Raw genomic sequence first — 24,439 nt, forward strand, 5'->3', positions numbered from 1 at the left:
TCTGTCTTTTGTATCAGCAAGTAACAAGTTACAAGCACAAGTTTTACTGTTCAAATGAGCCACATCTCTGACTGCATAACTTTGACTTTGAGAGCTGAACTCATTCTGGGCTTCTACCTGAATACAGAAACATCCACGGAGTAACTCCACTGAATACTGATGTATGGAAAGGAAATTATTTGGAACAATTAAATTCACAATAAATAAATTAGGACTACAAATGAGGTTAGTTAGCTGAGTTAGTTCAGGGATTTATATATTTGTTTAATGCCTGCTTTCACCCCTCTGCATGGTTACCCCAGTTTTGTTCATAGCTTTATTTCAAGGAGCAAGAGGTGCTTGTCTCTCATGTTTTTTTTTCTCTTTCGCTGCTCTCAAGATCTCACAATTAATAGAAAAGACTACAACAGCTGAGTGAATTGAGCATGACGAATAATACAGCATTAGAAATCCAGAAAGAGTAACAAGGGAACATAAAACTGACCCTAATGTGACATATTTTAAAATGCTTTAACATAAAGTGCAACAGACTGAATAAAATAAATAATAAACAGACATAATGAAATAAAAGGAACTTATATAAATAAGTAATTAAAATGGCCGACCATTCATTTCAATGCAATTTGCTCAGCCAGCGCATACCTGAACAGGCCGGTCCACTGGAGACAACACCCCTGGTGCCAGGTATCAATATGCTATAGGGTAATGGCAATAGCAAGCAGCAAGCAAGGCTCAGAACAGTCCCTCTGACACCGACAGCAAAACAAGCTTTCAGGCTAACTGGAAGATGGAAAATAAGGGCAGCAGTGAGGAGACAGACTTTTCAAGAAGGGCAGAAATTTGTGACAAATTATTGCCTTATTTGTACTGAAAAATAAAGAAGAGTGAAGGTACAGATCTATAAAAGAGGGAACCCCAAACCCATCCAGAGCTCAACTCTGTGCAATTATTCTGCCGTTTGCTTGTTCATTGTTCCTTTCTGATTGTTTTCCTTTTTACTCGTTTAATTTTTGGTACCTTTTTGACCAGTTTTTGAAGCTGAACCACAGGAGGCAGCGTTTGTCGTCTTTCTACAGCACTTTTCAGCTTCTACATGTGGGATCTGATTATGTGGATGGGGATTAAAATGTGTTCATTACCCTTTATCTTTCTGTATGCCTAGTAAATGGGTATTGATTTGATTGGAGCCTGTAGACACCAGAACCCAGGATGGTTTTATCGCTGGTGAAGAATCTGAAGCCTTCATTGGATGAGTTGACTGATTAACTTTAAAGTTATCATGTTAGACTGTTAATATGGACAGGAACAAATACTCCTTCTTATTGCAGCAGGCCTGAAGAATCTTCTGATGAAATGAATGTTGTTTTATCTGTATTTTGTGAGGATGTGTATTATCACGTCTTGTTTATAGCCTCTGCAATATTTGTTTTTCCAATAACAGCTCCATGAGCTTCAGAGCAGTTTTCAGCACCGAGCTAGTATTTCTTTTTCTTTAATCTTTGAACGCCCAGGTATCTGTAGTCCCCCACCACCTCCACCTCTTCTGCCAGGGTGGAAAGTGTTGGCTTATTCCTGATCCCTCCAAAATTCACAATCCTTTATTTTGTTCACGTTTTACAAGATGGGATAGCAAGTATCCTGACATAGCGTAGTTTATACTGTATAAATATATTTAACTGAACTGGATGTATTCTACTGTCTGAGGGAAGTTACTTGTTCTGGTTTCATACAGTGACCCAAACAGTATATTAGTGACGTATATTTTGAGCTGTGTCTAACACAAACAATCAATGACGCATTATCTGTCTGTTGTGTGGTTTTTATGGCCGACGCTCGGATGCAATATTGAAACAGAAACTTCCGCAGAATGGGTTGCACAATAATATACAAGTTAAAGTTTAGCAAAGGAAGGTTTTGACCGCATATTTCAAATCCTTGCTTTGCACATGTTGGCTGGAGTATGCATCGCCTGTGATGCTGTAGCAGGTAGCGCTTTACCTCACCCTCAGACTGTGCTTCAGTTCAGACATCCACACAAAACCTTGAAAGCTGCACAATACTCCAGTTAAATGACTGCGCCATGGTAACGTCAAACGTTTCATTTATTTGACAACAGAGGACATCATAGAAGACTAAGACATGATCACAGTTCAACTGAAACGTTGGCAGAATGTTTTTCACACATTAGACACACATTAGAATTAACCTTTATATAGTTAACGTCTTAAGAACATTGTGTACATTGTTATACACATGAAATAAACAAACGGCCCAAAAATCAGACACAGCCTTTGAAGAAGCTGTTTTTCCTGTCATTGCATTAGCTGCTAATAGTCAGAGGAAGGGCACACAGCAAAACAGAAGGAACAAATTGACAGATTTATCACAAACATCAAGGCAACTTGGATTACACTGCAAGGATAACGATAAGGCACCCTCTTTGACGACTGCTCATCTTTACTGAGCAGCAATCTCGAGTTCACATACAGTAATGATTCCACAAAGACAATGCTAATACTCATCTTCCACAAATTGTGCTTATGAATGTTTGTAACACTGGGTGTATGCATGAATGAATCCTGAGTATATTTATGCATCGTGAAAAACATGTCAAATGTGTTTTCGCAGGAAATAATCCAGCATACAGCAGTTGAGGAGGCCACACAAAAGTTTCTCCAGTGTCTCTTCCAACCTACCAGTTACTTCAAGCTCGTGTTTTTGTTACAGAACCACTGTTTCACAGCAGCAAGACAAACACTGTAGGAGAGAAGCCTTTCATGCCACATCAATCCAGTACATGAATACTGAGACAAAGACACGGGAGCTCTACAGTAGGTAGGTTGCTTAGCTGTCCAACGCACAAAAGCGCTTGCAGATTTATGACGCCCCGTGGCAATACCAGGAACTGTCTCTCAGAGGTATTTCTTGATGTAATGTGTACTTTATGAGCCATTTCACATTCCAACAAATGAAAAAAAAAAAAAAAAGCCAAAAAAAAGGCTATTAAATAAGTGTAATCAATATAAAGTACTGTAAATTGTTAATTCCTCTGTTCATTTAGGTAAAGGGATTTCCTAAATTAACAGAAACCACATTTTAATCCTGTTGCTTGATGAAGGTTGGTGAGATGTATAATGACCAGGAGAGAAAAAGGAGCCAGGAAATAACAGCTCCTATTACTCCATTTCCTTCACTTTGTCCACTCAGTTCTTTGATTCAATTCTAAAAACCCCAGGTATCATATGTTGCTCTTGAAACATGGTAAATAATGCCTAACTCACTTTTTCTAGAGTAGGATTATAATATCAGCCACAAACATACTACTTCCTGCATGACGTTCACAAAAAGTGATCAGACCCTCCAGGAGCTACTAAAACACCAATTGAGTGGTTTATTAAAAATAACAGATTCTGATTCTGATATACCTCCACCCCCTGTGGCCCTCCACCTCACACAGATTTATTGTGTATTTTAAAGCACTGGGGGTTCAACTTGATCTGTGTACCCAAGAAAAATACAAAGTTGTGAAATAAAAGGAAAATGACTACATCGTATCTCTTTGAATTTCTTGCAGTTTTGGCAACTAAAATAATTACGATTAAAGAAAAGGCATCATTCCAGTTTTGGCATGTTGTGTACTAATTAAGCCCATGGCCAAGGAAATGAGTGAGGGTTTTCAAAACAACTGAATACCGATACGCAGCTTGACCGTGATTAAACATGATTAAACATATAAATAACAACCCATTCATCCATTTTTTATATCCATATTATTATCTTCAGGGTCATGGGGAGTGGGTGAGAGGCAGTCACCCAGGACAGGTTTCAAGTCAATCACAGGGCAATACAGATTGAAACGATAAAGACTATTTAAAATCACATGAAACTATATGTCAATTTTGATTTAACAACAGTTCTTCTGTCTATTTCCAAACTCCAGTTTAATATCTACTGCCCCTCCAGTACTAGACACTGCAGTGGATTACACCATCTACTCACTGCACTGGCAATGGATGAGCAAATAAAACAACTGCACTTTAATAAAATTGTAAAAAGCTAGTCTAATAAATTACGACTAATGAAAAACTATGTTCCATTTCTCACAAAAAAAACTCAGTGCTACACTGTACTTATTAAAACCCCATGGTAGCGAACCAAAGGGTTCCCAGGGTAGCACCCTGGGGTTCTCCTGCCACCAGGAGCTGGCTGGGTTCTCAGCAGGTACAGGGCAGGACTAGCAGATCCCCAAGCCAATGCTGTCTGGATTTGGCAGTCACCATCCTACGGTTGGTCCCGTAGTTTCAGCTCGTTCTCTGTGGTTCAATGTGCAATGTTGGCCAGACACCACACAGAAACTGATGACAGGAAAGATCCAGGAAAAGATTAGGACTTAAGGCTGAAATATTGCAAACTCCAAATATAGCATCCCTACTAAAAGACAGAATGATCAAGTTTAATTCGATAGTTACTATTTTGATAGGGGGCCATACACACCTTAACCTTTGGTCTATACTTGAGGTAGGTTGATCTAATCTGCAAACTGTAAAACAATAATATTGCCAATTAACAGATTTAGACATAATCAAATGTACTGTAGCTTTAATACCCGGAGTCAGCTATATGAGCTTACCTGAGCAGTATGTGCAGGTAGGATCCCAGACCTGTGAAGATGTGCCACCAGGCGTGGAACTGTGTCACAACTCCAGCACCAGGAGGCAGCATTTTTCTACCTGCTCTGAGATTAGGAAAAAAAAGACAAGAAAGTTATTGCACACAAAACACAAAAAACAAATGATTTATGTCAAACATAAATATGACTCCACAAGTAGATGATAACTATCATTATCTTTGTTGTGTTGACAACATATTTGTATTTTTATAGTTTAAATGAAACTCATTTGTTTCCAGCCAATGACATGACTGACCAACGGAAAGGAAAAAAAATCATATCAGTGACGGTTAACATTAAATGTTACTGATTCTTGATGTGATGAGGATTAAATGCTCTTGCAATTGTATTAATTGTGTTAACAAATATGTAACACTTTACTTAACTTAATTTAGTTAAGTTAATTTTGAGCAAATCAATACATAATTGCGGACCATTTCTTTTCCCCATTTCTTTAGTTTTCATGTGCACCACTACTTACCTTAATGAGTCACAGAAGATATTGTCAATATTCCACAGTAGGAATCCCAACATAAAGATGCCTAGGGACGTGTAAGCCAGTGGCCTGAGCCATGGGTACACCCTGAAAATGTAAGAGAAACACCAGAAGAACATCCTTTAGCACCATGTTTCTTCAGTGAATATTAATGAACCTGTCTCTTTGGAATGTCAATTATTCTAATTTTATACCTGTAGGTCCTTTTGACAAACTTACCATGTAACAATGAAGATAGATCGCAACACTAGGCAAGCCACTAGAGCACCATACATGACCTGGTAAAGAGAAGGGAATTGGGGAGAAAAGGAAGAGAACAAAATAAATCCTTCTTTAGAACAAACTATTACTGAATGAAACCAAAAGAAGTTGTCTATACAGTTTTCCATCAAACTGACTTTCTTGCAGAAGCTTTCATTTATCACATGGTTATGATTTTGAAAGGAGCTATTTTAACTCCAGTCAGGTGGCTTATAGTCCTGAGCTGATCCCTTCCTCTACATGTCAGATGTGTCTTTTTAACACCCCTGTTGTGGAAAACCCTATTAAATGCTCTTTAATATGTTCTTTCCCAGTAGGTGGATATCTGAACTGAAACTGAGTGTGTTTAGGTTACCAAGAATAAGACTTGAGAGATAAGCAGTTTTCAGTAGATTTAATTAAACAGTTGCATGCAATAGGGTCACATACATACATCAGGCGTCCAGATGCAGAATGACAACGAACAAAGGAAGCATAATGATTTTAAGGCATAAATGATGATTCATCCTTACGATGCTCATAGACAAATCATTGTAACGTCAGAGCTAATCTTTTGGGTATCAGGAGTATCAGTCTGCACACTATTCAGGCCAAGGCTAAGTTTGCTACTCACAGCAGTTTTGGTTTAATCAAGTGGCCAAGGCTACATTTTCCATCACAACCCCTCATAACAATTATAAACAATAATTAAAGCTGCAAGCAGCGATGAACGGGCCCTCGCACTCACGGCCGCCGCCCCCCATAAGCATATCAGAAACGACACCACCCACGACTTCCTATGTCAAACCATTCAAAAGTTATAGCAGAAAAAAGGGACAACCAATCACAAGAAGGGGCGGGGCTAATTCAGGCCAATGAAGGTCAAGGACTCCATACAGAGTCTGATGACACCACCTACGACTCTCCATGTCAAACCATTCAAAAGTTATAGCAGGAAATAGGGACAACCAATCAGAAGAAGGGGCGGGGCTAATTTTCACCAATTATGGTCAAGGACTCAATACCGAGTCCCATGACACCACCCATGACTCTTTATGTCAAACCATTCAAAAGTTATGGCAGAGAAAAGTTTTCCGGGGGGTGCTGTTGAGCCATTTTGCCACGCCCATTAATGCAAACCATGAAATATCAAATTTATCACCAGGCCTGGCTTGCATGCAAAATTTGGTGACTTTTGGAGAACTATCAAATATGGACCAATCAGATTAAGGGGGCACGCTTTTTGGCGTCTAGCATCGCCACGGTAACACTTTTGAAAGAGAAAAGTAATGCGCGTAGTCGCAAGATGGAGACGCACATTTTGAGGTATAAGTCACCTGGATGCACGTTACGGTTCGGGCCGTATTAATTGCCGAAGGAATGGCATTAATTGCGCCAAAATTACACAATTAATTCAAAATGGCCGACTTCCTGTTCAATTTCGGCCATGGCGCCAAGAGACTTTTCTTTAAGTTGCGACATGATACAGGTGTGTACCGATTTTCGTTCATGTACGTCAAACCGTATTATGGGGCTTGAGGCTCAAAGTTTTTTCCCTCTGAACCAATCAGATGAAGGGTGGGCGCACTTTTTGGTGTCTAGCGTTGCCGCGGTAACGCTTTTAAATGATTAAAGTAATGTGCGTCGTTGCAGGACAGGGACGCACATATTGATGTAGAAAAAAAAAAATTGCTGACAAAAAAGTCTGGATACTGCGGGAATCGAACTCTGATCTCTGACTCCAAAGACGGGAACGCTCTGGCTGAGCTAAGACTCAGCTTCTCATGTCTATTTGACCTACTGACTTAGGAGAGACCAACATATCGATATTTAGTAATGTAAGTCTGGAGCTGTTTTTTCTAATTTTTTTAAATATTTGTAAGTTATAAATATTAGTAAAATCCTACTATTTTAATTATTACTTTTTCTGTAACCATTCTGCCAAGGTTGTAACCGGGCTGAGCTGGGAATATTTCTGACGTCACCACATTACAGGGAGCTGATTGGTCGGGGGGCGGGGCCGTCATCACCCTACTCGCCACCGATTGGTAGGGGGGCGGGGCCGTCATCACCCTACTCGCCACCGATTGGTCGGGGGGCGGGGCCGTCATCACCCTACTCGCCACTGATTGGTCGGGGGGCGGGGCCGTCATCACCCTACTCGCCACTGATTGGTCGGGGGGCGGGGCCGTCATCACCTTACTCGCCACTGATTGGTCAGGGGGCGGGGCCGGCAGACGTTTGAATCAGGAAGCGGGACTCAACGCGAGAGCGACTGGCGACTGGCGGCTCGCGGCGATTTTATTATAAAAAAAGGACAACCAATCAGAAGAAGGGGCGGGGCTAATTCAGGCCAAAGAAGCTCAAGGACTCATTGCAGAGTCCCTTGACACCACCTACGACTTCCTATGTCAAACCATTCAAAGTTTATAGCAGAAAAACGGGACAACCAATCAGAAGAAGGGGCGGGGCTAATTCAGGCCAATGAAGGTCAAGGACTCCATACAGAATCTGATGACACCACCCACGACTCTCTATGTCAAACCATTCAAAAGTTATGGCAGAGAAAAGTATTCAAGGTGGCGCTGTTGAGCCGTTAGGCCACGCCCATTAATGCAAACCATGAAATATAAAATTTATCACCAGGCCTGGCTTGCATGCAAAATTTGGTGACTTTTGGAGAACTATCAAATATGGACCAATCACATGAAGGGGGGGCGCGCCTTTTGGCGTCTAGCGTCGCCACGGTAACACTTTTGAAAGAGAAAAGTAATGCGTGGTGTCGCAGGATGTAGACGCACATTTTGATGTATAACACACCTGGGTGCACGATACGGTTCGGGCTGAATTAACTCTCGAAGGAATGGCATAAATTTCGCCAAAATGACACAATTTATTCAAAATGGCCGACATCCTGTTCGGTTTTGGCCATGGCTCCAAGAGACTTTTCTTTAAGTTGTGCCATGATACAGGTGTGTAGTGATTTTCGTGCATGTACGTCAAACCGTATTGTGGGGCTTGAGGCACAAAGTTTTCCGGGGGGCGCTGTTGAGCCATTTTGCCACGCCCATTAATGCAAACCATGAAATATCAAATTTATCGCCAGGCCTGGCTTGCATGCCAAATTTGGTGCCTTTTGGGGAACTATCAAATATGGACCAATCAGATGAAGGGGGGGTGCGCTTGTTGGCGTCTAGCGTCGCCACGGTAACACTTTCGAAAGAGAAAAGTAATGCGTGTAGTCGCAGGATGGAGACGCACATTTTGATGTATAACACATCTGGGTTCACGATACGGTTCGGGCTGAATTAACTCTCGAAGAATGGCATATATTGCTCCAAAATTACGCAATTAATTCAGAATGTTCAAAATGGCCGACTTCCTGTTCGGTTTCGGCCATGGCGCCAAGAGACTTTTCTTTTAGTTGCAACATGATACAGGAGTGTACCAATTTTCGTTCATGTACGTCAAACCGTATTATGGGGCTTGAGGCGCAAAGTTTTTTCTGTCTGAACCAACCAGATGAAGGGTGGGCGCGCTTTTTGGCGTCTAGCGTCGCCACGGTAACGCTTTTGAAAGAGAAAAGTAATGCGTGTGGTCGCAGGAGGGAGACGCACATTTTGATGTATAATACACCTGGGTGCACGTTACGGTTCGGGCTGAATTAACTGCCGAAGGAATGGCATAAATTGCGCCAAAGTGACACGATTAATTCAAAATGGCCGACTTCCTGTTCGGTTTCGGGCATGACGGCTAGAGACTTTTCTTTAAGTTGTCCCATGATACAGGTGTGTACCGATTTTCGTGCATGTACGTCAAACCGTATCGTGGGGCTTGAGGCACAAAGTTTTCAAGGGGGCGCTGTTGAGCCATTTTGCCACGCCCATTAATGCAAACCATTAAATATCAAATTTTTCGCCAGGCCTGACTTGGGTGCAAAATTTGGTGACTTTTTGGGCATGTTAAGGGGGGCAAAAAGGCCATCACTTTGTCAGAAGAAAAATAATAATAATATTAATAATAAAAATTCCTGCAAATACAATAGGGCCTTCGCACTGCAAGTGCTCGGGCCCTAACTAGCCAATAAGACCTTCTGCCAACCTCCTCCGACAACTGTTGACCACAGGATTAGCTGATTAGGTCAGAGAAAATGGCTACTAAAAATCTTTAATGATATGAATTTTATAATTTTTTTTAAAACAAAATGTTATGCCAGCAGATGGTGGACAGGAATATATCCTAGAAGCCTAACTGACTTGATGTTATACTGGGACATACTGTTGATGGTTTTTGAGAAAAGTGTACATATGAGAAAATAGGTGTTTATTGATTCTGTTATTGTTGTGATTTCTAAATTGCGTCTGAAATTCCAGCTCCATAACCCACCACGGTATAATGGAGGAGAAAAAGCTGACTCGACAATGCGATTTGTCTGGACTAGTCTCTGGTGCCATCTAGCTGTGTACCTGACGACCAGCATAACTGCTTCACACAATGTCAATTACTTGTAAAAAAAAAAAAAAAAAAAAAAATGTAATATTGACTACGCCCATGAACATCTGAGCTCAGAAAAGTCGACAATCCGTCAGAAAAATTGTATGGGCTAGCGATGAGGGGGCAAACATTAAATTAGCTCTGTGGCCATACCGGAGATTGGACTGCATTGATCATGTCATTAATACGGTACTGCGCCGTGGACTCAACATTGCTGAGTCATCCAAAGCCGACGGTGCTCCGGACAGAGGAGATACCATTTCTTCTGCTAAATCATGAGTGAGGTACGTTAAACAGTCAAGGCTGGCTGCGCACATGTCAACAACATAGCTGCAAATGGGAGACACATGCCTCAGTACGGTGTACCTCACACTGACTTCCACACAATGTACAGCAAGCTGACTGGGACGATGACAAGGTCCCTCGCTACACTGAAACGGCTGTTGTGGAAAAGGAAATGGATGCTCTTAGCTGGTGGAACATCAACACACCATGCTACCCAAAACTTGCAAATTTAGCCAGATCACTACTATGCATCCTGGCCAGTAGCAGCAGCAATGAAAGGTTGTTCAGTGCTGCTGGACGCAGGACCACGCTCAAGACATCTACAGTGGATTCAATCATTTTCCTCCACAAAAACATGTAGCCTAAACTTGGTGAGTAAAGGTTTTTCAGATTGTAACTAAATATAAATTGAGTCTTAAATGCATAATCTAGACAGAGTATATAGTCTAATGCTTGCTTTATTATTTTATTATATTTGAGCAGCTGTCCAGCATTAAGTTATGGCCAGATTGCAGAGAGAATTGGTGAAGCAAGTCCCACACAGCCTCTATTTTAATTTCTTCATCGCCACATAGCCATCTTAATTAAGAATTTATCTAAATTTAATTTGTTTAGAAAGACTGGCGCGTTGGCCTATTTATAGGCTAAGTGTATGCCTCTGCCTATTAAGAGTGCTGAGATGTTCCGATGTTAACAGAGGACTTATATTATATCTTTCATAACATTTATTCATAGCCTAGGTTAGTCATGAATAAAGTCAAAAGAGCTGTGTGTGTGCATGCATTTTAATAATGTCGGGCTGTTAACGGGTGCAGGCTTTTGAAAAAGTGTCAATCAAAGTGTACTAGTCGGGCCCAGGCCTCGTCAGGCCCAACCGACTCCATCTCCAAACAGAATTCACCACACTGAGGCCCCGTTTACACAGGGGCAAAAACGGAGGCGTTTTCATGCGTTTTGGCCATTCGTTTACACGAAAACGGAGGTCAAAGCCCCCTAAAACGATAATTTCTGAAAACTCCGGCCAAAGTGGAGATTTTCAAAAACTCAGTTTTCATGTTTGCGTCTAAACAGAGAAAAAGGAGGAAAACGGAGATTTACGTCACATTATGCGACAGAAACGTCACCAGCATACGTCATGAGTGCGACCTGTGTTTACAATTTGTTTGGCCACAGTCAATATTTCCTTTTATTTTACCTGTTTTAAATTCTCTCAGACTCTCGTTCCGTCTTTGAAGTAAAGCCTGAATTATGGTCCCGCGTTAAATCGACGCAGAGCCTACGGCGTAAGGTACGCGGCGATGCACGCCGTACGGCGTGCGTCGCCGCGTACCCTACGTCGTAGGCTCTGCGTTGGTGTAACGCGGAACCATAAATCAGCCTTAACTGGAAGTTACACGTGTCATTTGTTGATGTTTTTTCCAGGATTCTGATTGGCTGGCATGACGTTACCAGCGTTTTCATGCGGGTCCGTGTAAACGAGGATATTTTTGAAAACGTAGAGGGGAAAATATCCGTTTTTGTAAATACCCGGCTACGTGTAAACGTGGCCTGAGTGTGCAGGCTGTGTTGCCAAACCTTTTGTTTACACAAGTTAAAAGTGACCTAAGGCACACTGAGCCCTAATGGCAAACAATATGCAGTATGAGAACCACCACTCCCTTACCTGGTGAAACACTGGCTCCTTCCAATGTAGGTAAACCTGCACACACATAAAGAAACGCAGCTCAAGACGATATCACGGTTGTTATGCCTCGTTTACAATATGGTTTGAAGTACATGTTTGCTACACAGTGTGGGTACTCACCAAAGTAACTAAAACGCTGAACATTAACAATAATGCAATAGGGAATAAACTGATGCTTTTCTCTTGCTTGAAGCAATCATATCTGAAAAAGAACGTGTGTGTAAATATGCATATATAAGTGTGTTATGTCCAGCTTTAACAGCAAATATCAAGGTGAGCTAAAATGAAAAAGGTACACACAAAAAAATTATTTGTAGGGAATGTACCGACTCATTTAAAGCTTACGTCACATTACATTTGTTCTCATGTATCAGTCTCCGGCACTTCAACAGCAAAAAAATCCAAAAGTTTGAACTACTTACAGACAGTATACAAAGACGCATGTGCTGTAAATCATTGGCAACTCATCCAATAGCTGAAAACGACAGCACAGAGAAAACACACATCAATACAACACGGAAGAACTGCTCTGTTTCCGCATGATTTAGCGCTACACTAAGCAGCAAATGTTTGTAGTACTATGTCAACATTAAGTCCAATGCAGGCGTATTCTATGCCAATATTTAGTCATGCACTGCAGCAATCTACTCACCTGCATCTCATAAAGCAACGTCATATGGAAGCACCAGGAACCAACACCTACAGCTGGATGACAATAATGCAAAATAATATAAAAGATAGCAGCCGCAGCAGCACAAAGGCGAAACTGTTGTCAATAAGTGGTATTTAACAGCATTTGATTCAGCACTGTGATTAAAATAAAGAAACACACCAACCTGCCAGTCCAAGGAATGAACAGACGTAACGAAACTCAAGGCCATCCTGAAAAGTCTGGAAGGCCCCATAGATGGGAGGAAGAATCATAATCAGGTTGCTGACAGTGTTCCCTGTTCAAAAAGAAAATACAGACAACTGACTGTCACATGACTTTTGAAGTTCAAGTAATGCAAAAGTAAACATCCACCCCGAGAACTAACAACTATTTTTGAAGCAGATTAATCTATCAATTATTGAAATTACTAATCAACTAATTGGATTATGAATTGTGCAATAACTTTAACCATTTTGTTCACCTATTATTAGGGGTGGGTTAAAAATATCGATATATCGATATTTTATCGATATGCATTAGGGCTGAACGATATACCGTTATCGTATCTATATCGAGATATGAACATTCAAGACATTAATAACGGAAAAGCAACGATATAAACGATATATTTCCGCTCGCCCTGCTTGTACAGCGCGAGCAGTCTCCATAAACATTACTTTTAAGATTGCTCTTGAACGCACCACTACGGCCAGCCAACCACAAAGCTTATTTCATGCTTGCTGTTGATCGACAGCTGAAGCCAACCAATGACAAACATAGGAGGGTGGGATGGAGGGACACGTGACTGAGACGCACACAGCCACACACAGGAGAGCGGAGAAGAGCGGAGAAATCCAAACGGAAGAGAAGAGACATGATTGCGGAGGATAATGCGGCCGGTGGCGGTGCTGAATCTAATTTTGTGCCAAAACATAAATAATCCTCCATTACTTGGAGGTATTTTGGATTTAGAAAGGATGATGTCGACCAGAGCGAGGTGTTGTGCAAGTCGTGCTTGGTGAAAATTGCGACGTCGGCCATCCCTTTTTAGTTTTGAAATTACAAAATAAAAATAGAGAAATAAACCAAAATAATCCGTTCCCCATCTTTTGTTTTGATAATAAAAAATTCATTGATGTGTTTGAAAATCGAAATTGGGAATTAAAACAGCGAGTGGAAAACTCTTTTCTCTATTTCCTATTCGTTTACTGAAAACAAGGATTGGACAAATGGGGGGATTGCACATGCGCAGTAATAAATTAAGAAAGTTGTTTCTGGTTCTTTTGTTCATCAGATTGAAAGTTAACATTTTTAGATATTTAATTGTTGAAACAGAAAATAAATCAAATATGAAACCTGGGAGTGAAACATGAGTTTAATCTGTAATCTGTCTTCACGCCGTCATGAAACTGCAGTGATGTTGTGACAGTCCGTTCAGCTGCAGCGTCCAATCAATAATCAATAACATGTACTGAACTCTAACTCTAACTGCATTGGTTATTTATCGTTAAAGCGGAGCTACAGTAAAATATTTTGATTATTATTTATTATTGAGTGACTTTATGTTAATGTTGATGACTGGCAGTGAGTTCTAATCAATAAAACTGCACTCTTTTGATTTCTGATGTTTTTATTTTTCTGAAAAATGCTTGGTTTTCACCGAACCGAAGTCATATCGTATCGTATCGATATCGAGATATCTGGCATGAATATCGAGATATGAAATTTTGTCCATATCGTTCAGCCCTAATATGCATGTGTAGGAACGATTATCGATACATAAATCCAAGAATCGATTTAAAAAAAAAATATATATATATATATATTTTTTTAATTTTTTTTTTAATCCCGATTTTTTCCCCCATTTTATCACCCAGTGCTCCTACCTAAGTCAGTCCTGGGTATTGCTCCATCTACCAACCCCGGAGGCCCTGCACTGAGCTCAAGTCTCCTCCTTAACCTGAGGAGTGAGCAGGCTGCTTCTTTTCACCAGGCAGGGTGGGGCTTCTCTGGCCGGACGTGGCACATGGACGGATCATGTTATTCCCTTATTGTAACTAGAATATCGATATCGAATCGTATCGTATCGAATCGTATCGTAAATCGTATCGTCTTGGGACCTAGTGTATCGGAATCGTATCGTATCGGGAGGTCAGTGATGATACCCAGCTCTACCTATTATGCATTAAAATTAGCCAAGGATAATTTAATAATAATAATAATAATAATAATAACAGAAAATAAGCATTAATAAAAATAACAATGATCAAAAATAATGATTATTTATAGGCACGTTTCGATGTACCCAAGGTCAGCGTTCAAGAAGACACAACAACAGTAACGTAGGACAATGCAACATAAAACAGTAAAACAATAAAATTAAGACAATAAACTACAAATAAGCAATTTTAAAAAGATGTGTCTTCAGTAGGAATTTAACAGTCATAAAAGAGTCGATATGCATATGTGATGTCGGAGAGAATTATAGAATTATAGATATAGAAACCATAGATGAGGAACAGAGCAGCTAAAGGATGTGGAGCCCATGGTGACCATACATACGGGTGGAACTGTGAACTGGATGGACAATGACCTGAGACTCCGAGATGCTGTGTTCACACCAAGATGATGTAAAAGTTCAGATAGGTGGTGGGGCGTGGGGCGATGGATAGTCTTGAAAGTTAATAGCAGAATCTGATATTCAATGTTTGATTTGATGTAAACCTAGTGAAGTGGCTGCAAGACAGGAGTGATATGGTCGATGGAGGGGGTCTTTGTGATAATGCAGGCAGCTGAGTTTTGGACTAGATGATGACTTGATAGATTTAAGACATGTGCCAAATGACAAGAAAACATTGAAAATTACTTGTCCAGTCAAAAATATGTGATTTATTTAAGTTGTGTGATACAGAAACTTTGCTGCTCATACGACTATAAAAAATAAACGAAGGATGAGTAAAGTTATTATATAGAAGGTGAAGTTAGATGGAGGCAGATGTTTTGTTGTGGTTCCCCTGAAGGGAACAGCTGAAAGGAAAAGAAGAGCTGAAAGCAGAGAAACAAACCTTTGCACCCAATATACAAGTCTTTAAGGCGCTCCCATGATGTCTAAAGTATGACCACAAACAGTTACAGACAAGATTCACCAGTGTGTCACAGTGTCTGTGGTCACACATTTGTAAAGTTAGTTTCTCACTACCATTACTCTTGTGTGTGACTTGTGCAAAATTAAAAAATGTAAACGGGTCCTAGACACTAGACAGTAAAATATGCTGCGTGTCCAGCTCCAGTTTTGAGTACTAAGAGTTATGGAGAGTTTTATTGAGTTTTGGAGCTGTTTCTGAGATATTTGGGCCTCGATCTCAGAAAAGAAAATGCCTCAAGCTTGTTTTTGGTGGTGCGTTTACACTTTTCTCTGCCCTCTGTATCGCTAACAGAGAAGTTCTGCCATCACAAAGACGCATGCGTGCACTCACAGGTGAGACACTCCCACCAACAGACAGAGTATGTCGGAAAATAATGTCAACTTATTGAAACAGACGAAAAAAAATCTGTTTTTTTTTTTTTTTACTTTTTCAAGCTGTTATATTGACTATATAAACTATAAGTACCCACAACCGGTGCTGTGGACATTTTCAACTACATCCATGACCATGATATTATCAATAAAGGTTTACTGAGGTGAGGTTAATCTATGACAAACCTGGGTTTGTGTTAGTAAAACTCCACTCATGTACTGTGAAAGACAAGAGCACGTGTGTTTAACCCAGCTGTTTTTTATTTTTTTGATGACTATGAAAAATGTTTGCAGATAGAAAATTGGACCATCCCCTGCTTCTTTCACAAGACACGTTCAGATTTCTCCCAGATAAAGACTCTTAGCAGACAGAACGTACCTGAAGCAGAGACTGATATTGATGCTATATTGATGTCATGAGAGAGTAGCAGAGAGCAGTTTTGATTTTTTTTATTTAATGTTTGTTCTTCAATTGCTCCAAAGACCATTGACTACAAAAGCTGAACTAGAAAAAGGAATACAAAACGTATCTTATGACCCATCAGGATACTTATGATCACTAATTTAATGAATCAAACAACTGTATTTAGCCGGGTCAAGTCATGTCTTAATGATAAAACCCGGATCAGTCATTTCTCTAATGGATTCACAAGAGCTTTCACGCAGCATTTCCAAAAAGCAAGAAGTGTGCGACTCAAGTCTTAATGTTTTTGAGAGCTCATCTGGTGCCTCATAGTGTCAGTTTATTTTGAACAGTCTCATAGTTGTTGAGTTTGGAAAGAAGTGGCCATCCTGAGTCAACTCAACAAGACTGCTTTAATCAGGCTTTCGCTAGTCAGATAAAAAAGTGATATCCGGGTGCGATGAACTTCCGTTGCAGTACAGGTCTCACCGGGACAAAGGGTGCGTTTGAGTCTCGTGTAGCACGTGTGGGGGGTGGACTGGAAATCAGAGCTAATATTTGCCTGAGATCTGGTAGTAAGTTGTGAAATTAATTATTAATGATATATTTCGTGGTTCTATTGGGGAAGTTGTTTTACAGCCAGCATTGCTCGACAACTATTATATAAACTATAATAGATAAAAAGTAAATTAAAAGTACTAAGAATTTAAGTCACATCAAATTACAACCCTTTTGAATCAATTAAAAGACAAAAGCAGCTGAAGCAAATGTGTTCCTTTGTATTTGTCCTGCATACTAGCAGACTGTGTCTGTAGCCAGCTGGAACATCAACACGAACTCTTTGAACTAGGGGAGGCTGCAATCAGCACACTGGTTCTAAAATGAATAAAATAATATCAAACAGGTAAAATTAACATTACATTTGCAAAGGTTATGAGATTATCAGGTGCAGTGATATGCGTTTCAGCACACAGTGTCCACCTGAAGCTCAAAGGTCAGCTTGCTGGTAAAAATAATACATTACCAAGATATTTATACTGCCGCACCTGCTCGCAGGTCTAGTGATTAATCACGACTGGAGAGATAACACTGCCTTTCTACTGCTATCTACAATGTTATCCTTTAACTTGGATACATTATTGTCTAAGAAAGATGACTGACACCAGTATGTGAAAGCCTTTAATAGAAGCCCATGATGAGGGCTGGTACTGCTGACAATCATCAGCAAATATGATAACATCACACCTCTCATACTGTCTTTGTCCCTCGTTTGTGTACAGAACAAATAAAAGAGATGAGATGACACAGGTCTGGGGTCATCATACTAAACCCAGCTCACCCTCACATGTTATAGCCTTCCAGTTCAGTAAATGAGCCAACATAACAAACCAGGATCAATGTTTGGGGATCGGTCTACCTTTACTGCTACAACGGAATAAAATTCAAAGATGAATAAAAAGTCATCAAAACTAATGCTGGAGATATACTTGCAGTTCAGAACGCGTACGCATCATGGCCGCCACACGTATCCTGCGTTCATTTGACACGTCGACGTGCACGTTCTCAAAAAGACCCTGAACGCGTACGCGACCTGCAGTTCTCGCTGTGGCCGCGAGTGGCGCCGCCCTGGTCCCGGTCTGATACCAGCTGGCCACAAGTGACGACGCGGAGGTCGCTGGCGCCGTTTCCTTTGCCGAGATCGCAACCAAAGCAATGTTATAATCTCCTACATCATCCAATATTGTCATGTTAATGTGTTTGTTGTTCTAATTTGCTACTGCTACTACTGCTACTACTAACTATTTGATCACTTTTCCAACTGTTACTCTTCTTACTGCCCCCTATTGGTCACCGCCAGTGTGACCAATAGTAAATCTCCAAGTATATCTCAGCTTTAACAGCACAAATATTTATCAGTCAGTCATGTTCTGTGCCTGATGCGACATCAGCACCCGAACTAGATCTGCATGTAAACTGGGGTCCAAATCTTTCGAGTTTCCTCGAGTCCACTAGAAAATAACAAGTGAAATGAGTTCAGGAGGCTGACATTGATTTTTGTTTTCTTTTTGTACAAAACCAATTATGGAATCTTATAGATATTGAAGTGACAAGTTGAAAATAAAACAGATTACATCTGCCAAACGTACCCTGAATTATTACATTGGGGAAATGGAAAATGTGTTTTTGGAGAATACCCTCACAAAAGGTGGTATTTGGATAGACACAGTCTCTGTGAATTTATCTTTGTCAGCGCATGCATTTTTAAAGGAATATTAGTCTCCCCAGCTAAACTAACTCCAAATACTAATAGATTCAGCTCTCAAAACTAGTCTATGTTCTGGCTTGGTCTTCAGAACAGGTTTGGAAAGCGGAGCAACATTTATTGACTTATGGTCAACATATCCATATTGAATATTGCACAATGTGTTGTATGACCACAAACCCAACAGCGGAGCTTCACTGTAAGAACAGAATTGTGAATCCATACTAGGGCTGCAGCTATCGAATATTTTAGTAATCGAGTATTCTACTGAAAATTCCATCGATTAATCGAGTAATCGGATAAAACATATTTGTTTAGTTAAAGAGCAATTATAAATATACATAAGATGTTAGATGTTAATTGACATTACTAAGACTAAATTATATAATACAGTAGGTTCATGGCTGTGCATTTAAAAACCCTGAACTTACACCAGTCGACCAAATTCACTGATTCACTCAAAAAACTAAGGATCTTACCAAGAAATGTTCTTATTTCTAACCTAAAAATGCCATTACACCTGATAACACACATCACTTAAAAGATTAGGTGTTTTTCCCACGTGTTTCAATTGAACTTTCATTTGTGTCAAGCAAATTTTAAGTTGTAGTTAAGTTTTAAGTTAGAGTTTTGGCAGTGTTCAAAATAAAATTATGAGACCTGCTGTATTGGAGCACATTAGACACCAGTGCTGCTTGTTTTATCCATCAATGACTACAGAGATAAAATGAAATGAAAACTACCCAGTTAGCTTTATTACGTTTTTATTTTTCTGACATTTTCTGCCTTTTCTTTTAGTTAAAACTGTAGCGGGAACAGAGGTTTATGTACCGGGTAAAGGCTGATTTATGGTTCCGCGTTACAACAACGCAGAATGGTGCGCGTCGCTGCGTACCCTACGCCGTAGGCTACGGCGTAGCCGTGGCAACGCCAGCCGGACCGCCGCTCTCCGCCCTCGCCGGAGAGCACCGGAACAATAATTTTGGCTTTAGAGGGGGAACATAGAGAACGGACCAGAAGAATATAGCGTGGATTAAAAATAAAAGTTAAGCACTGAACTACATTAGTCTCCCGTCTGGGCCATTGCAGACTGCCTGAGCATGATGTTACTAAAACCAAACATACCCGCCGCCTCTTTCTCCCCCCTTTAACGGCGCAGCGTCAGCGTGTTGTGTCGCATTAAATGTGGTCCGGGCGTAATACGAGGATTTGAGCTGGTGAAATTAAACGAAAATAAAAAAAATAAATTAAACGATTCCTCGAGGCAGAGAAAATTCCTCGATCATTTTTTGTAATCGAATTACTCGAATTATTCGAGGAATCGTTTCAGCCCTAATCCATACCGTAGAGGCTCTGAGTGTCAGTGGCCCACTTGGATTCATTACTGTTGTTTCTTTTATTTGCAAAAGAGTCAAATTAACTTGTTGCATGTTAAAAACAGGTTAAGAACCACACCAAAGCTCACACCAATGGCTGTGGCTTGTCACAATATTCAATACCAGATAGTTCAAACGTTATTTTGTCTCAAGAGAAACATCAAAGCTTTACGTTATAGATTGGGCCAATAAGAGTTTTTATAATTAATCCCCTTTCCCCTTGGTGATTAATTGCTGCACTTATTGTACGTCATCAGGGCCTTGGGGACCTGACAAAACTCCACTTATTATTAATTATGGTTTTCTCTTTGTCAATGCATCATCTACAGATTCAAGCAATAAAAAAGTCAGGCTAACTGAGTTGTTCAGTAATTTGTAGACAGCAATTTTCTTTGCCGAATCCAATTTGCTGGGGCGTCAGACATGCTTGACTTCCCTGATCGTCTGCACCTGTGTCTCGTCAACCCTTCTGTGTATATCTTGTCTTGTCTTTCCCTTACTCCCTGCTGGTCTGTACTGTTTGATCCTCCATGTGTCCTGTCAGGTTTTTGGTAAGCTCTTGTGGTTTTTGTTAACCCAGCTCTGCAGCGCTTTTTGTTTGTTTTTCGTGACAGATACTGAGGTTGTCCAATCCTGATTTTCTTTAACAATGGAAAGATAGCTAAGGCTGAAGAGTGCATGCTCTACTGCCTTTATCCCTAGCTGGTTAGTGTTTGTTACCTTCCTACCACTGAGCATGCTCGGCATACAATACTTCTGTTAATTACAAATGAATAAGTACAATTTCTTTTCATGCCATTTTCTGTACGCGCAGTAGAAAATTTCAACATCAGTCTCAGTGACTGTTATCCTGATATGCTTATTGTGGAAATTAAAAAAAACAAACATATAATGCCAGTACTGAACAAAGAATTATAAGCCAATATTGGGAGTTTTTAGCAAAACACTGACTGATGCCAATCAGACAAGAATTGTCTGGTTTGAATCTGGAATCCAGATTCCAATTACCAGACAGCCAATTGGTCCAAACTAATACTACTTACAACTTAGTATCCAAACTAACTTGACACTGTCCACTATCAGCAGGTGTCTGATAAGTCCTTGAAGTTGATATCTTTAAATGTAGACTTTGGTTCACTGATGATAAATGGACACACATTGAAAATACAACAGCATATTCTGAAGGTTGTTTAGCTTTAGAAAATCACTGTCAGCTGCAATTATCTGCTATGTGTCCTGATAACCTCACTCTGTCCCCATATGCTGATGTTGTAGAGATAATAGGCGAACTTCCCCTTGAAATGAATACAAAAGTTGTGGCATTGTTGCTTTAGTGCAAGAACAAGGTCGCATTCCAGCCATTGTAATCGATATAACAGAGCCAATGCAAGAGTTCGTCTGTTGCTGAAAACAAAAAGCTAGCTTGGCCAGCATGTGTTATTTGTGGGGGAAAAAAGGGGGGGGGGGGGGCTGTCAGCATACTAAATTGGGGCATTTATTCAAGCATCAACATTTCGATAAATACGTCGGGCAACAAAAGTTGAAAAAGCCACAGTCTGATCTATGACCCACTTGGCTCGCTTTCCTTTTTAGATAAACAATTGCATATTTCAGGTATTTGATCACAACTAAACCGTAGAGATAACTATTCAACTTGGGGGCGGTATATGCATCACCTACATTAAAAGCAATGATTGAATTTAGTGAATTGACATTTTTTCATGGACTGGAGCACTGACCAGAGTATTCTGAGTATTTGAAAATAGATATCACAATAATGCCTAAACACAAGTCGAAATATTTGTTGAGGTGTTTGACAAAAATGAGTTTGAAGTGCTTTTAGCCTGTTTCTAAAAGCTGAAGCTCTTGTACATATCACAGCATCATCCTGCTGACACACAGCAGCTGCTGAAACGGTGGAGACACAATGGTTCCCGAGAAACCAGTTTTTTATCGTTAAACAAAACGCCGAGCTGTCTGTTCTTATGAGGGAAATGTTTTATCAAGTTTCAGTTGCATACAGTGAAGACTGTTGCGGAAGCACTTTCAAAAGGGAAGCTCGCAGTCGAGCTAAAATGAGGAAATGTGGGATAATGTGGAAAATGTTTTCACAGTACGACCAACAACCTCCTCATTGATGTCTGAGAAACGCGAGATGATAGTTCCCCATAGAAAAGCAGGTTTCTTTTCCTCCAATGTGCGGTAATAGCAGGTTAGATGCCGTAGTTTGTGTACAGAAGTTGGTTTACGAAATAATATAAAATGACTGATAATGGTTGTAACCGGTGCGCGTATCCAGCTGTCTCTCCCTCATGTTTACGTTAGTAATGCTGCGTTCCATTTACCTCGGAAGTCGGAACTGGGAACTGGGAATGACGTCACAGCCGAGTTATCAGCGTTCCAGTTACAAAGTAGGAAAACAAGTTTGTAGTTCGCATATACCACATGAAAAATGTAAATTACACTATAGCAGCATATATATGCCGAACAATACTTGTATACGACTGATTTAGTGTGACCAAAACTAGAATGAAGTGCTACGAATTTTTACAGAGCTCTCTTCTACTGTTTACAACCGGGGCAGCCATCTTGGAACGTGAACTCGGGGGTGGTGAAGACTCTCCCACTTTCCCAGTGGGAAATCCCACTTCGAGGGGCGTTCCAGTTGAAAATTCCGACTCGGAACTGGGAAATCCCCACTTCCGAGGACAAATGGAACGCGGCATAAGGGTGATGCCTGATTTATGGTTCCGCGTTAAATCGACGCAGAACCTACGCCGTAGGGTACGGCGTTGGTGTAACGCGGTACCATAAATCAGCCTTACGGGTGACTGAGCGTACCGAGTGTGACTTTCCTGCCAGTATTGCTCCTTCACTGAACCTGCAACGCGGCTCATTTAGAAATGAAGGAAGAAAGGATATTTAACTCACAGAATTCCGCCATGTAAAAAGACACGACATAGTTCTCCTCGCACCAGTCCAGCGTGGAGGTGGGCCGCCCCCAGTGTCCCTGCCTGTCCGCAGAGGGAGCCATGATGGAAGAAGGGAAGGAGGCGCGTGCTAACGGATTTGTAGTCCCATCACCGCGCGCGCGCTCCGCCAGCCCTCCTCCTCCTCACGTGCGCTGGAGGGCATTCAAAAAGGTTGCTAGGCAACAAATATCACAACATACACTCAAACATACTGGCTAACCCGACATATTTGCAAATGATAAATAAATGACCTGTCAAGCATTGCGAAATGTTATAATTTTAGTTTAATTTCTTTAATATAGTGAATTTAATTTGATATTTATTTATTTATTTATTTATTTGCACAGTGATAACACAATAATTATTTTTTATCATACAAGGACAAATAATTTGTGCAGGAGAGGAAAAGAAGCCCGAAGGGCTTATAAAAAATCCTCCCCTCAATACAAAATCACCAAAACAAAACAGTCAATAGCAAAAGAATAGAAAAGAAAAAGAAAAGGTAAAAGAAACAAAGAAAAATACAATAAGTACACAAACAAAAATATCCATGAAATGGCAATTTCATTTCAGTAAGAATAGCCTGTTAATTTTGTCTAAATAAATGATACCCCACCAAGCTGGTCCTAAACATTTTTAAGGATGACGCTAACTTAAGAGATCTATCTAAACAGTTCCAGAGTTGAGGGCCATGGAATTTGATAAAGGATTGGTATTGGTATTGATAATGCTTTACATCAACATTAAAAGCAAGACACAAACGGTAAATAACTAATAATAATAAACTTTATTTATATAGCACCTTTCCCGTCATAGAATACAACTCAAAGTGCTTTACATGTCAAAAGAAGATAAGCAAGCGAACAAAAACAAAGCAGTGAAAAACAATATAGCAAACAGAATAAAACCAACAATAAAAGTGATTGCAAAGAGCAAAAAGAGTAAAACAGGCATGGCATTAAGCATAAATAGGGTCACACACAGGTAAGAACAAACCTTTAAAATTCAACTAAAAGCAAGAGTAAAAAGGTGGGTCTTGAGCTGTGCTTTAAATATGTCAACTGAGGATGCCTGTCTAAGGTACACTGGAAGTTTATTCCAGGCTGTGGGACCGTAGAAGCAGAAAGCTGCGTCGCCATGTCTTTTAGTTGCCATCCTCTTAGGCACTTGGAGCAAGCCAGCAGTTGTGGACCTGAGATGGCGGCCTGGGACATATCTAGGTAGGCAGTCGAGGAGGTAGGAAGGTGCTAGTCCATTTAAGGCTTTATAAACCAGTAAGAGAATTTTAAAATCAATCCTAAAAACTACTGGAAGCCAATGTAGTGAGGCTAAAACAGTCGTAATGTGTTCTCTCATTTTGGTTCTGGTTAAAATTCTTGCTGCTGCAA

The 24,439-nt window shown here is 40.4% G+C and overlaps 1 protein-coding gene across 1 annotated transcript; it reads right to left on the minus strand.

Moving 5' to 3' along the window:
• Window positions 1-2,081: 2,081 nt before the first annotated feature.
• acer3 (alkaline ceramidase 3) lies at window positions 2,082-23,133 on the minus strand. Its single transcript, XM_061740217.1, has 11 exons — window positions 23,011-23,133; window positions 12,705-12,815; window positions 12,521-12,573; window positions 12,291-12,343; window positions 11,989-12,070; window positions 11,848-11,883; window positions 5,385-5,443; window positions 5,151-5,252; window positions 4,631-4,735; window positions 4,495-4,540; window positions 2,082-4,355 (listed from the first exon to the last, which is right to left on the minus strand). Exons 1-11 carry the CDS (start codon window positions 23,111-23,113, stop codon window positions 4,302-4,304), a joined length of 804 nt encoding a protein of 267 aa, XP_061596201.1. The 5' UTR covers window positions 23,114-23,133; the 3' UTR covers window positions 2,082-4,301.
• Between the last annotated feature and the right edge of the window lie 1,306 nt (window positions 23,134-24,439).

This window comes from Cololabis saira, chromosome 14, assembly GCF_033807715.1.
Source record: "Cololabis saira isolate AMF1-May2022 chromosome 14, fColSai1.1, whole genome shotgun sequence".
Lineage (NCBI taxonomy): Eukaryota > Metazoa > Chordata > Actinopteri > Beloniformes > Belonidae > Cololabis > Cololabis saira.

What these genes read in the sequence shown, in the direction of transcription:
- acer3 (XM_061740217.1), bottom strand. Translation starts at nt 23,113, where the DNA reads ATGGCTCCCTCTGCGGACAGGCAGGGACACTGGGGGCGGCCCACCTCC. An exon ending in TCAGCGTTTTAGTTACTTTG is followed by an intron (nt 11,884 to 11,988) that starts GTGAGTACCCAC and finishes ATGTGTGTGCAG; the next exon opens with GTTTACCTACATTGGAAGGA. An exon ending in TCTATCTTCATTGTTACATG is followed by an intron (nt 5,253 to 5,384) that starts GTAAGTTTGTCA and finishes TTACATTTTCAG; the next exon opens with GGTGTACCCATGGCTCAGGC.